Below are 13,063 nucleotides of genomic sequence, written 5' to 3'. Positions count from 1 at the left end.
TTCAAAGTCTCACCTCAATGTGTGGGATCTGAGTTTCCAGGACTGAACTTAATTAGAGTCCAAGAGAATTCTTTCTTGAATTCATTATCCAGCATCCTGAGATCTTAAGGACATTTGATTGCTGCTGATGTCTTAAATGCAGTATATGAGAGAATGTCTCTTGAAGCTTAATTCCAAAAGATTCTGAGCGTTCAGTGCCTTCTCTTCAGCCCCAAAGGAATCGAGTAATCAGCTCTTCTGAAGAGCCAAATGCTAGGGGCAAATTTCAGAAGATGCTGGTGTTTAACAAGTGGCACAAAACAGGGAAAATGTTAGAAGCTTGAGTGTGCATGAGGATCTAGATCAGTGACAGCAGCAGACAGCCAGGGCTACTCATAGTCCTGTTTTAAAAGATACTAACCATAAGTTAGTTTGTGTTGGTGGTGAAAGCTGAACCTTAAATAATGCTTCTGTTCCATGCATTTGCATGATGTGTTTTAGCCCTTTGATAAAGCAGCATCTGCTATTAAGAAAACATTGGAAGAGGAAGTTGGAAGTTCTGAACCTGGCAGACAGGATACTAGCTGATCCCGTAACACTGGCCTGCCTTGTGTTTTCTGCTTGAGGGGGAAAAATACAAAAGGAGAGGAATGGGACTTTGAAAACAGAAATAGGCACTGGTCTTCAGACTTTCTCAGACTAGCAGAAAAATGAATTGTGCTAAAAGCCAGCCAACGGTTGTCGCTGTCTCTTGGCAGATGTCATGGAATTGGGGATGTGTATGTGGAAGGACAGGCATTCAGTGATGCTTCACTCCTTTAAGTCATTCATGCTCTAAGGAAGCTTGAGGGCTCTTGTACAAAAGTATTTAGCAATTCCCAAAATCTACCATGCTTTTATAGAGTACTTTAATTTGATTTCTTCTTCTCTCCATTTAGGATGAGGGAATGAAAGTAGAAATATTTAGATTACGTAAGAAATTGTCTGAGCAAGAGAAGAAGTTACACAGCACAGTGAAACGTTTGCACTCCACAAACCAGCTCAAGGAAAACATGGAGAAAATCATCATTGACCAGTGTAAGTGGATGCTTTAGTACGGGTGGTTCTTGTTTCTATGGTTACCTCTAAAATTGGGGAAACAACAGAATGAATACAGGGGCCTGTTCTTTTGTAGTTGCTCTGGTTGGTGTTCCCTTGTGCACTCTCAGTTGTTAGGGACAAGCAATTCAGAATGCTAGGGGTTGGAAGGGACCTCTAGGCATCATCTAGGCCAGATCAAATCAAGAGGTTCAGACTGTACTGAACTGATGGAGCCTTGTTCAAATGGGAAGAAGTTATCCAACTACAAAGGGCTGCATAGAATACCATAGAAAGGGCAGCAGTTTGTGGTTTTGCACAACCCACCGATCATGTTAGTCCATGCAACTGCCACTAATTGCCACTAATTACTCAAGTTATTTAAGTTCAGGTACTACCACTGCCCAAGCTTTTTATCCTACAACAGTTTGTGACAGAGGGAAAGATGCTGTTGCTGTAGATTTCCAGCTAAAGGTTTGACATTGTCCTTCTGAAGACAGTCATTTTTGCCTTAGTCTTGATAAACATGGAATTAGGCTTTTTAGCTTTGCTGGGGTGCCTGTCTGTGGTACTAAACAGAGAGATGAATTCTGGGGAAAGACAGAGCAGCAGCAAAGATCTGTCAGTGCTTGTACACCAGGCTGAAAAGTACAGGAGAACATAAGGCTCAGAGCAAGTGTAACAAAAGCTTACTAGGAGTAATTTTTTTTAAAGGAAAATTAGACATGCTGTGAAATGATATTTTACCCTCAGGAGCCTGATCTAGAAAATGATTTTTGAAAGATGAAAACAAGTGGGACATGGGCTGTGTTGTAGCTGTACTAAGCCAGGTGTCTGTTTGAAGAGATCCATCTCTTCTGCTTTAGAGTTTAATCACTCATCAGAAGAGCTTTGAATGGAGCTAACTTCTTTACCTTCATGCTATGGCTATATGTGTGTTTTGGGAGGAGGACTGAATTTTCTTATCTTCTCTGAAGAGGCAGGACTAAATGACTCATTAGTCTATGCTGGAATGACACTTGTGTTATCAGCAATTCATCCAGACTGTAAAATGTTTTACTTCAGAGTTAGGAAAATAGCTGTAAGTTACTCAAGGCATTTAAATGCAATATAGAGGAATAAATATTATTTTGCTCCATAGCCTGTAATTTTTCTAAGGTACATGTGTATGCTGCCTGCAGGTGATTATTCTTTCTTTTAAGCATTTATAGGCTGAGTTTTGGTCACTTCTGTCAGAATTATTGTATTAAAGCATGGACAGGATACTCACATTGAATCCAAATACATGTTTTGTTCAGGTTTTAAAGTTAGGTAGCTCAGTTTGGGGTCATCAAATAAAAATAAAAGTTATTCTGTCTGAATAATATCCTGGGGTAGATTTACTGGTTTAGTTCAGTCTGTTCCTAGTTCCAGTGGCATCTCACTTACCAGGCAACCTCAGTAGGGCTGGGCCAAGTATAAATCAACAGAGATTATACCCTCATGGCCAAAACATTATCCCCACAGCTGCTCCACGCACCTATACTTTCAAAAAGAAAACAGTGCATCTTCCCTTTATTTGGCTCCTTCCTTTTCAGAGCATTCAGCCTCAGCTGAACTAGGTCCTAATCCAACGAAGCCAGCATTTTCTGAATTCTCCTTCATGCAAAGTACCACCTGGCTAGCAGCAGCTTTGCTGTTAGTGTCATATCCTCTAAATTCTCTTTGTGTACTGAATTGAATATTTTTGATTTAGGAAAGTCTAGTCTGCCAAGTGAAGTGAATTTACTAGCAGAGCTCTTTGAGCAGAGAGCACTCTGAGCCACAAAGACTTGGATATGATTGTCTGTGAGTTTCATTAATTATGGGAATTATGGATGTCAAGTTACCTTTGCCTTAAAGAGCAATTTCAGAAATGTTTCTAAATTGCATCTGTAAACAAATCCCTGACCAAGCATACAACAAAACTGATGGATCATAAGAAGCTGCTGGACTTCGGTTAGGGTGATTTTGTTATTTCTTCCTTTCTCTTCTTGCTAGTAAGAAAGCAAAGGCATCACAATAGGTGACCTTGCCTGCCTTCATTCTCCAAGCATCCTGTTAGCTGGCCTCTCCACTGGGGGTAGCTAGGTTCCCTCTGTTATTTAGCTGAGCATTCTTAAATGTAGAGACTGGAATGTTCTTATGGCTGAGAGTCTTCTGACTGCTTTCTCTGGTGAGATAACTCAGTGCTTCCAACCTCATCTGAACCTCTGAACATGTAACAATGCAGTGCCAAATTGCAGTAATCTGCCAAAGGTATAATTATCTCATGACAGCTATACCCTTGGAGTTGTTGGGTTCCTATTATTGTAATGGAAAATCTTTATTATGGCTAAATTGTTTATTTTTGAGACTGGAATATTAAATTAGTACTTGTGAATGGTCTTTTTCAGCAGTTATGGAGCTGACACAGATTAGAGAATCTCATATTTAACCTGACATTTCTAAATATCAGTTTTGTTTAGAAACATCCCCTCTGCTCTTCACAGGTCTCATGCTGTCCCCACAGACAGACTAGCTGGATAAATAGAGGAAACTTGGAACCCTTTAGAGCAAGCTACTGACATGATTTCCCCTAAGCCTATAGAGGTTGCTGTGTCCTTGAACTACTTGAGGAGCTGGCTGACCTCTTTTGCCATGTGTCTTCTTCCCAGCCCATTGTCCCCAGTAACCTCTCCACTGCATGGTTTTGACTCCTCCAGCCCAAGCAGGCATCTAATAGATCAAATTGTAGTCAGCTCATGTACCATCTCCCCTAAAACTAACAAAGTCTTCTTTGGATGACTTTAGATCAAGGGAACCAGGTCATTGGTATTTCAGGGGACTGTTCGTGTCTGTGATGGTAAAGGTAGGGATGAGAGATGGATGTTTTCAGGTGTATTGTTCTTGGTAAGGTAGCACTGAACTTTAAAACCCCTTCCCTAATGCTTAGATTTGAAGAGCAGATGGTGTGCTAGTTAGGACATAGTCCAGGGATAGGAAATGGCATTCTCATGGTGGCACTACTTCAAACTTGGGTGACAACTGCTCTTCCCTGACTCTGCCTGTACAACATTGCCCCTTTGTCGTGTGTTCTTGCAACTGAAGGTTTTTACCTCAGCCTGAACTAATGCACAGGGCTCCAGAGGGAGCAACAGGTCTGGATTTTGGTGAGAAATGCAGAGTTGGTAGAGAGCTGTGTGGGATTGCCAGGTCACTTCCTAGCCTGAAGCTATGAGTTCATACAGTAGTTCATGTTGGCTCATAAGACTTGAATACAGATACTGGAGTACAATAGAGTGCTGCAAAGTCTCTATATATAGTTTTTTAATCTCCTCTTTCTTTCCAGTGGCTTTAACTCATGATGTCTTAAAGAAGGCTAGAGGAAACCTGGAGGTAAGTAAAATTTTTGCTTGCATTTAATTCCATGATACATTCTCATGAGCACTATGCCTTGTTGTCAGTAGGACCTTCCAGAATTAGTTTGACTTGCTTTAGCTTTGCTACCTAATCAAGTTGGGGAGACAGCAGTTTAGTGCAATAAATATTCTGCAACCTCTAACATTTTCATAGATGCATAGAATGGTTGAGGGAGGAGGAGACCATCTGGTTCCAGCCCCTCTGCCATGGGCAGGGTCACATTGCAGCAGACCAGGTCACTCAAGGCTGGCCTTTAAACATCTCCAGGGAGGGGTTTCTGAGAACCTCTTCTCCCTTACCTTCTGCAGCAATGCCTTCTGGAATGCTTCCCCACACAGCTGCTAGCAGAGTTACAAAGTGATGACATCAAAAAGCCTTTCTGCTTACAGAAGCCTTATCACTTTAATTTGAAGATCTGCTGAACACAGAAGCTTCTGTTTGCAGATCCTTTTGCAGTTTTATGGCCCAGGGGTAGGGACAAATTGCTGCAGTTGAAGTACTGTAAAATATTAATAATGATTATTGCTTTTCTAACCAGGTCTCTCCAGCTGAGAATCAAAAATCACCTTCCTATGCCAGCAAAAAAAGGATGCTCTGAAGGAGAAAGTTCCACTAACAGAGACAGGCCCTGTGATTGCTGTTTGCTTCTTCATGCCTTACTATTTATTGTTGTAAAAAACCCACGTTTGTTCAGCTCTTTTACAAAAAAAAATAGAAAAGAAAAAAGACAAAAAAGAAATCTTTTGGTAAATAACTTATTTAACGTTTTCTGTACTGTAAAAGATGGGTTTTAATATTTATTACAGACACATGGTACTAGAGGTGTTGAAGAAAAACAATTCAGATTTGATTTTTAAAGTTGGCTCATTTGAAATTTTATATTTGTACTTGTGATGTTATTAAACTATTTGGTGGTGGAGGCAAACAGGTCCTGAATGAACCAAGAATGTGATCCACCTTCCAAACCGTAGCAAGGAAACTAAGAGAATGTAGGTTAAAAAACAGAGATTTCTGTTTGTTTCCCTTGTTTTGTAGCCATGTCAGAAAGGTTTGGTGTTGAAAAGCTTTTTAAACATTTTGAGGATTCCACTTGAAGCTACCTGACCCTGAACTTTCTTATTGCCCGGTCAGAAACTTAGCTTGATGTGACGTCGGGAAAGAGTTGAGACCCTTGAACTGGGAAATAATCTCCAAAATTTTGTTGTTTTGTTAAAAACATTGCCCTTGGAGCAATCACTGACCAGGGAAGCTGAGGCCAGGGCATTTCAGGCCTGAGTTCAGCCCTTCCTGGCAGTGTTGGTGAGTATGGTGGAAGTGGTGTCATGGCTAAGTTAGGGAGTGGAAACGAGCCTTCAGTAAGGAAGAGGTGACAGATAGCTTGCTGCTGGCAAAACATTTGTGTCATCCAACACTTGCACTGTGATCTGCAGGGAGGACAGAAGGCCACCTGAGGGACATGGGCAACAGTGCTGAAATTGTTTTTCTTATGATCTCTGAAACCATTTTCTTCAATATAAATAAATCTTTTACAAGGGTTTTTGGTGTCTTGAACTGATCTATGGGTTTCGTTTGGCTAAGCTGCAATGAGGCAGCGAGGCACATTATGGCATGAGGGAGTAAAGGAGAAAAGACACAAAAGCGTGCACAGAAAAGGGCTCAGGCAGGAAAAGAGATAGTATAGGAAAAGGTACAAACACGTAAGGGAAAGGTGCGAATTAGCGCGCACGGAAAAGGTGCGAGTGTGTACGGAAAAAGGCACGAATTAGCACGGAACATAGGGGGAGGAACGAATTAGTGTGTATGGAACAGGTGCGAGCAGGAAAGGCATGAAGGAGGGAGGACGGGAGAGTGGCCTGACAGGAGAAGGAGCGCGAGCAAGCATGTACGGGAAAGTGAGGGGAAGAGAGAGACAGGAGAGAGAGACACACAGAGCGCGAGCGAGAGTGTGTGAGAGAGCGCGCGCGAGACAGACCGCGAGCGCGCGAGCGAGTGCGCAACGGAGCGCGAGCGAGAGAGCGCAACGGAGCACGAGCGAGAGAGAGACCGTGAGCGAGAGAGAGCGTGAGCAAGCGCGAGCGAGAGAGAGCGCAAGGGAGCGCGAGCGAGAGACAGCGTGAGGGAGTGAGAGAGCACGGGAGAGACCGCGAGAGCGCGAGCAAGACAGCAACAGAGAGCAGGAGCGCCAGACCGACCGAGAGAGGGGGAGAGAGAGAGAGAGAGAGACAGAGGGAGAGAGAGACGACAGGGAGAGACGGGGGGAGAGAGAGGGAGAGGGGGGAGAGAGACACGGAGAGGGGGAGAGGGGGAGAGAGAGAGAGACGGGGAGAGAGAGAGAGAGAGAGAGAGAGAGACGGGGAGAGAGAGAGAGAGAGAGAGAGAGAGAGAGACGGGGAGAGAGAGAGAGACAGACGGGGGGAGAGAGAGAGAGACGGGAGAGAGAGAGAGAGAGAGAGAGACGGGGAGAGAGAGAGAGAGAGAGAGAGACGGGGAGAGAGAGAGACAGACGGGGGGAGAGAGAGAGAGAGAGAGACAGAGACGGGGAGAGAGAGAGAGAGAGACGGGGAGGGAGAGAGAGAGAGAGAGAGAGAGAGAGAGAGACGGGGAGAGAGAGAGACAGACGGGGGGAGAGAGAGAGAGAGAGAGAGAGAGAGACAGAGACGGGGAGAGAGAGAGAGAGAGACAGAGACGGGGGGAGAGAGAGAGAGAGAGAGAGAGCGCGACAGAGACGGGGAGAGAGAGAGAGAGGCATCTGCCTTAGAGATCTCCATCTCCAAGTCTTTCATGAATGGGTTTTGTCATAAATACACTAGCCAAAAAAGGTGTTTTAAAATTTTATTGGGAATCAAGGCAAGCAAAGCAGCGTGCTGGGCTGAGAAAAGGGACGAAAACACAGCAATAGCTTTTTTTTTTTCTTCTTCTATAGCTCTCTCATTTACATAAACAGGCTTATGTTCAATAGAAGGCAGGGATATGACAATGAGTTCCCAGAATGTTCTGGGGTGCTCAGGAGGAGGATAAGATCAAAGGATTAAATCATCTTTGTCACAGTGTCTGCTGAGAGGCCTCCCCCTTAAACATGTGTGGCAGTTTAGGCTGGGTGCCCCCTGCCACTGCTGCATGAGATACACCTCTGGTGTCCCAGATGCCCACCCAATAGGGGTGGACACAGGAAACGGCGTATTTCTACCCATAAATCCTGCGCCCTATAAAACAATCGGCAGAGTCATTCTCTTCCTCTTTCTTCCCTCTCTGCTCCCCTGGGAGATGTTCTCTCTTATTGGGTAATGCCGGGGGAGTATCCTCAAGGCCTCTTAGGCCTGTCTAGGCCTAATGCCAGGAGGAGAATGGAGGGGGGGGGCAGTCTCAGACCTGGCCAGCCTGAGACTTGCCTAGCAGTGGGAGGGGGAAGAAAGAGCCCTGGGGGGTTTGGGTTTACCCTCAGGTTGGAAGAAGGGAAAGATTGGGAAGCCTTTGGGAATTCTGTGAGGGGTTCTGTACACTTTGGGATACTCTTTGCCACTATGCTTTGTAGTTTGTAGTTCTCTGTAGCTTCACCAATTGCTTTTCCATTTAAACTTTCCATCACTCTCCAATCCGTTTGTGTGAGTCTCATTCTATTGTGCCTTTCGGGGCAAGAGAGGATCTGTCTGGCCTCAAACCAGCACAACATGCACCGTTCCTAAGGTCTCTTATCTGAAATCCACCCATTCCAAGGCAGTGCCAGCACCCCTTTTGTCTTTGGTCTCTCTGATTAGAAACCAGTTCGAGCTTTTCGAAAATGGCTCTTGCGATCTTTTAAAACAAGCTCCTTGAACTTCACTCCTAACTCACCTTTTGACACAAATCACATATTCTTATGAATATTACATATGAATATTAGTAACAGTATTCACAACAGGCTTGCCCTGTCATCTCAAGTTATGGCTGCCACGTTCCTTGCACCTCCAGTCCATCAAGGGACAGGAATGCTCCAGCGGGACAGGCCCTTGGCTGTAGCTGACAGCAGAGGGAGGCAAACCTCTTTGTCTGGGTTAGAGGAAAGATAGCAGAAAAAGTTAAAAATAAGCTTTGCAAATTGAAAACTTGGGGGGGAGGTAAGGGAGGAGCATGCAGGCAAACTTGTTCTTCAGTCTCTTCACACATTTTTGTCCTCAGCTCAGTAAAAACGTCAAGTTAATTTTACTAAGTAGCTAAATTACAGACACTCAGATGTAATCAGACTCTGCTATACATTTCAACTCTCAAAATTAATCATCCTATGTTTTTGAGTTATAACACCTGAAGGAAACAGCTGTACACCTATATATAGTATACCCATCTCTTGGTCTTCTCCCAGCCTTCTCCCCCCCCTCCCCCCCCCCCCATCTGTACTTAGCAATAAATAAATAAAGAATTAAATAAACAGCTTCCTTTCCCTGACCTGATTTCATGTTTCTTCATGGTCTCTATTCTGCCCTCTCCAAAGCTCTTCTCCTGCCCCCTTTTTCCTTCTTGTCAGCACCAATTGCTGCACCCAGTTCAGAGCACATCCTAGAATGGCTTCGATGGGAAGGATCATCTACTCCAACCTCTCCCCAATAGGCAGGGCCCCCTTTCAACTAGACTCAGCTTCTCAAAACCTCATCCAACCTGGCCTTGAACAGCCCTAGGGAAGAGGCATCCACAACCTCCCCTACCTACTACCTCCCTAACCTGCTCCAGAGTCTCACCACCCTTGTACTGCAGAAATTCTTTCTAAGATTAAGTTTAAAACCATTTCCCCCTTGTCTTCGTGCTAGACACCCTTATGAAAAGACCTTCTTCAGCTTTCCTGTAGAATCCTTTCAGGTAGTGGAAGGCAGCTATAAGGTCACTCCTGGAGTCTTCTCCCAGCTGAACAACCCCAGCTCCCTCAGCCTATCCTCAGAGCAGAGATACTCCAGCCCTTGGATCATCTTTGTGGCCTTCGTCTAGACTTGCTCCAACAGCTCTGTGTCCTTCTTATGATAGGGACACCAGAACTGGACATAGTATTTGAGGTGGATATTTGGTTGACTGAGGGAGAAAAAAAAAATACATTAAACTATGTACTATATCATTATCTCTTTAGAAACAGATGATCCTACGAGATCAAAGTATTTCATCTTAATGAGAAGTGCCTCTTAAACACACACAGTTTGCTGGGCTTCTTTAAAAATAATTAAAATAAACCAGAAAACCACTTACCAGATGGAGGGCTGCAGAAGACAAAGCTCATGGAGCGTTAAACTTTGTTGCCATTAAGCAAAAATTAAATTTTCCTTTACAAATAATTACAGGAAAGAAAAGTAAGCAAGTGTAGGCAAATGAAATTAAAGGAGGGGCTCATTTGTTCAGTGAGCTCCTGGAAATAAACAGCTGTAGCATTTCTCAGTATTTCCACCTCTCCTGAAGGTCTGGATGACCTGTGTGGCAGGAGAAGGGATGAAAAAGGGAGGCTTTGATTGTGTATTCAAACTACCTGAGAGGAGGTTGTAGTGAGGTTGGTCTTTTCTCCCTAGTAACAAGCGACAGGACAAGAAAAAATGGCCTCAAGTTGCACCAGGGGAGGTTTAGACTGGACACAAGAAGAAATTTCTTCACTGAAAGGGTTCTAAAACACTTGAACAGGGAGATGGTTCAATTCCCATCCATGGAGGTGCTTAAAAAAAAAAAATGCAAAGATGGGGTGCTGAGCAATATGGTTTAGCACCAGCCTTGGTGGAGTTAGAGAATGCTTGAGCTTGATCTTAGGAGGTCTTTTCCAACCTAAATGGTTCTATGTGCAAGGTGATTTGAAACACAACAAAGAGTAGATTGGGAACAGGCATTTGTGTAGGTCAGGGGAGACCCATGGGACTGTTAGCCTTACCTGGGGCCTTAAATCTCCACTCCTTTGGCAGGCAGTCAGCAGGCTGTGGTCTCTCTCCTTCAGGATGCTGAAGGCTTGATGAGGTTAAGGAAAAAATAAATAGGAAAAGTCTTTTTCCTTCTCATTAGGCCCCCTGCCACATGTGCAGCCACACAGGAGCACTGAATAAAGGAAATAGTCAGTGCCAGCTGGGGCAGAGCAGGGCATTCACGCACACAAGACCCTGGGTGCTTGCTGGCCAGCCCCTGCCACCCTGTCAGGGCAGCACAGCTAGGGACTGTAGGCACAGCATAAGAACAAGCTTCCAAATAAAGCTGCCTCTGGTAAAGTGGGCAAATAGGAACAATATTAAAATAATAATAATAAAAAAACCACCACAGGGAGTTAGTTGTATTAAAAATAAACCAATGCTAATGCATTCAGGTGTTTAGAAACAAAAGCACAGCAGCTTTGGCTGACATTTCAATCTCCACACAAGCTGCCAGTTCCATTTAGTGGGGGGGGGGGGGGACTGGTGAGGCTTTGTGGGATGCTGTTTGCCAGGATGGAGAGGATGGGGGTTCATGGGATTCCTGGGAGGGGAAGAGCTATTGTGAGAATGGGGCAGACTGCTTGTCCTCAGCTGTGTCATAGAAACAGAGAATGATAGGGGTTGGAAGGTGTGGGAATCATCCAGTCCAGCCCCCCTGCCAGAGCAGGCTCACCTAGAGCATGTTGCACAGGATGGCATCCAGGCAGGTTTCGAATGACTCCAGAGAAGGAGACTCCACCACCTCTCTGGGCAGCTTGTTCCAGTATCTCCACCATCCTCAATGTAAAGAAGCTCCTCCTCGTGTTTAGATGGAACTTCTGTGTTCATTACCTCATGTCCCGTTGCTGGGCACCACTGAGAAAAGCCTGGCCCCATCCTCCTGGCACCCATCCTTTAAGTATTTATAATCATTGACAAGATCCCCCCTCAGTCTTCTCAAGGCTCAAAAGCCCCAAGTCCCTCAGCCTTTCTTCATGAGACATTCTAGTCCCCTTACCATCTCTGTAGCCTTTGCTGTACTCCCCCAAGCAGTTCCGTAGGCTTCTTCAATCTGGGAGCCCAGAACACAGCACACAGTCTGGGGAAGCTGAGCAGAAGGGAAAGCTCCCTCTTTACATTTAGGGTTTATTTTAAACACTCCTGAACTTGATGGAAAAAAGAACTCTGTCATCACTTCCAAACTAACAGAAATGACAATATGGAGAGATAAACATAAAAAGAATTCTCCTGACATCAAAATCCTGACTGACAGCCAGCCAGAGCCTGACCCCCAGTCACCCATGGACGCAAGCTGCATGAAGCCAGGGTGGCAAAGCTTTTTCACCCTGGGCAGCTGCGAGCTGTGGGTTAAAGCACCAACCTGGAGGCAGCTGTGTGGCTCTGCTGTGAGCAGGATCCCCTGTGAGGTCCAACCATCCCAGTGTGAATGAGCCCATCCTGCTCCTCTGTGTCCCCCAGCCGCTGCTGGTGGCTGTGGCCAGCCCCGCATGGCTGTTACCTGCAGTGTCAGACTCTAGCTGGGCCCCACAGGCTGATAAACTCCAGCAGCAATTTCAGGTATCAGCAGCACGTTCTGCCAAGCCTGGCACATTTCTGTTCTCACCTTTGAAACAACTTGGAAAAGACCTGCTTCACCAGAACAGATGTTACTCCTCATATGTTTCTCTCCAGACTTCCTTCCTGATTTCATCCATCTACCCACAAGGAGGTCGTAGAGAGGTGGGAGTCAGTCTGTCCAACTCAGTGACAAGTGATAGAACAAGAGGAAATGGACTCAAGTTGCACCAAGGGAAGTTTAGGTTGGAGACTAGGAAGAATTTCTTCACTGAAAGGGTTCTCAGGCATTGGAACAGGCTGCCCAGGGCAGTGATGGAGTCCCCATCCCTGGAGGTATTCAAGAGATAGTGCTTAGGGATATGGATAAGTGGAGGACTTGTCAGTGTTAGGCTAATGACTGGAGAGTCTTAAGGGTCTTGGAGCCCAGGCAATCCTGTGATGCTCTGATCTCTAGCTTGGCTCCCCAGGTCCATTTTTGAGCCTGTTTTGGGGAATGCCACTAGATGGCAAAAGCAGGTTGTGCTGGCACACAAGTGGGGCCAGAGTGCTGGGAGCTGAGGCTGGGCTGAGCTGTGCAGAGCCCAGCACGTACCTGCAGCCATGGATCCTCCAGCACAAAGCTGCTGCTCTGGGACTGTGCTCCCACCAGTCTGGCACGTCTGCTGCTTGCAGAAAACCAAAATAAACCTGAACACACCTTGAAGGATAAGGCCTGGGCTCATTAGTGTGAATGACATCAAAAAGATGAGATTTGGATCCAGGGCTTACTGACTTTTTATTACTCAAATGAAAAAAAAAAAACAAAAACAAACCACCAACCTAATCCCAGTCTTAAAATGTGCTCTACATTGAATCACAATGATCCAGCAGGCACTGGCATTACCACTGAGGTGCAATCACCTGCACATTTACGTGCCTGCTGAAGCTTGGGTGCTACCCTTTGGCTCCCAGAGGAGAAAGTACTGCAGGGTGCCCAGCACTGAACTGCTCAGCTCTGCTGGGTTGATGGATCAAACCCCTCACCACCCAGGGTGAAGCAAAAGCAAACCACATCCCATCTCCTCCTAAAACACCATTTTCTGCCCCCACCACAACACTTGACATCAAACCCACAGCTCAGCATCCAGGTT

At 45.3% G+C, this 13,063-nt stretch overlaps 1 protein-coding gene across 1 annotated transcript in view; it reads left to right on the top strand.

The window, feature by feature from the left end:
- Positions 1–5,074, top strand: part of CDK5RAP2 (CDK5 regulatory subunit associated protein 2) — an 83,406-nt gene extending 78,332 nt beyond the window's left edge. Inside the window, exons 37-39 of the mRNA XM_054393329.1 lie at positions 918–1,056; positions 4,406–4,452; positions 5,015–5,074. Of these exons, the coding sequence (XP_054249304.1) occupies positions 918–1,056; positions 4,406–4,452; positions 5,015–5,074 (246 nt within the window). The remainder of the gene's footprint in view (positions 1–917; positions 1,057–4,405; positions 4,453–5,014) is intronic.
- The last annotated feature ends 7,989 nt before the right edge of the window (positions 5,075–13,063 follow it).

This window comes from Indicator indicator, chromosome 28 (genome assembly GCF_027791375.1).
Source record: "Indicator indicator isolate 239-I01 chromosome 28, UM_Iind_1.1, whole genome shotgun sequence".
Lineage (NCBI taxonomy): Eukaryota > Metazoa > Chordata > Aves > Piciformes > Indicatoridae > Indicator > Indicator indicator.
The sequence above is the reverse complement of the archived record's forward strand: the minus strand, read 5'-3'. Positions and strand labels throughout refer to the sequence as shown.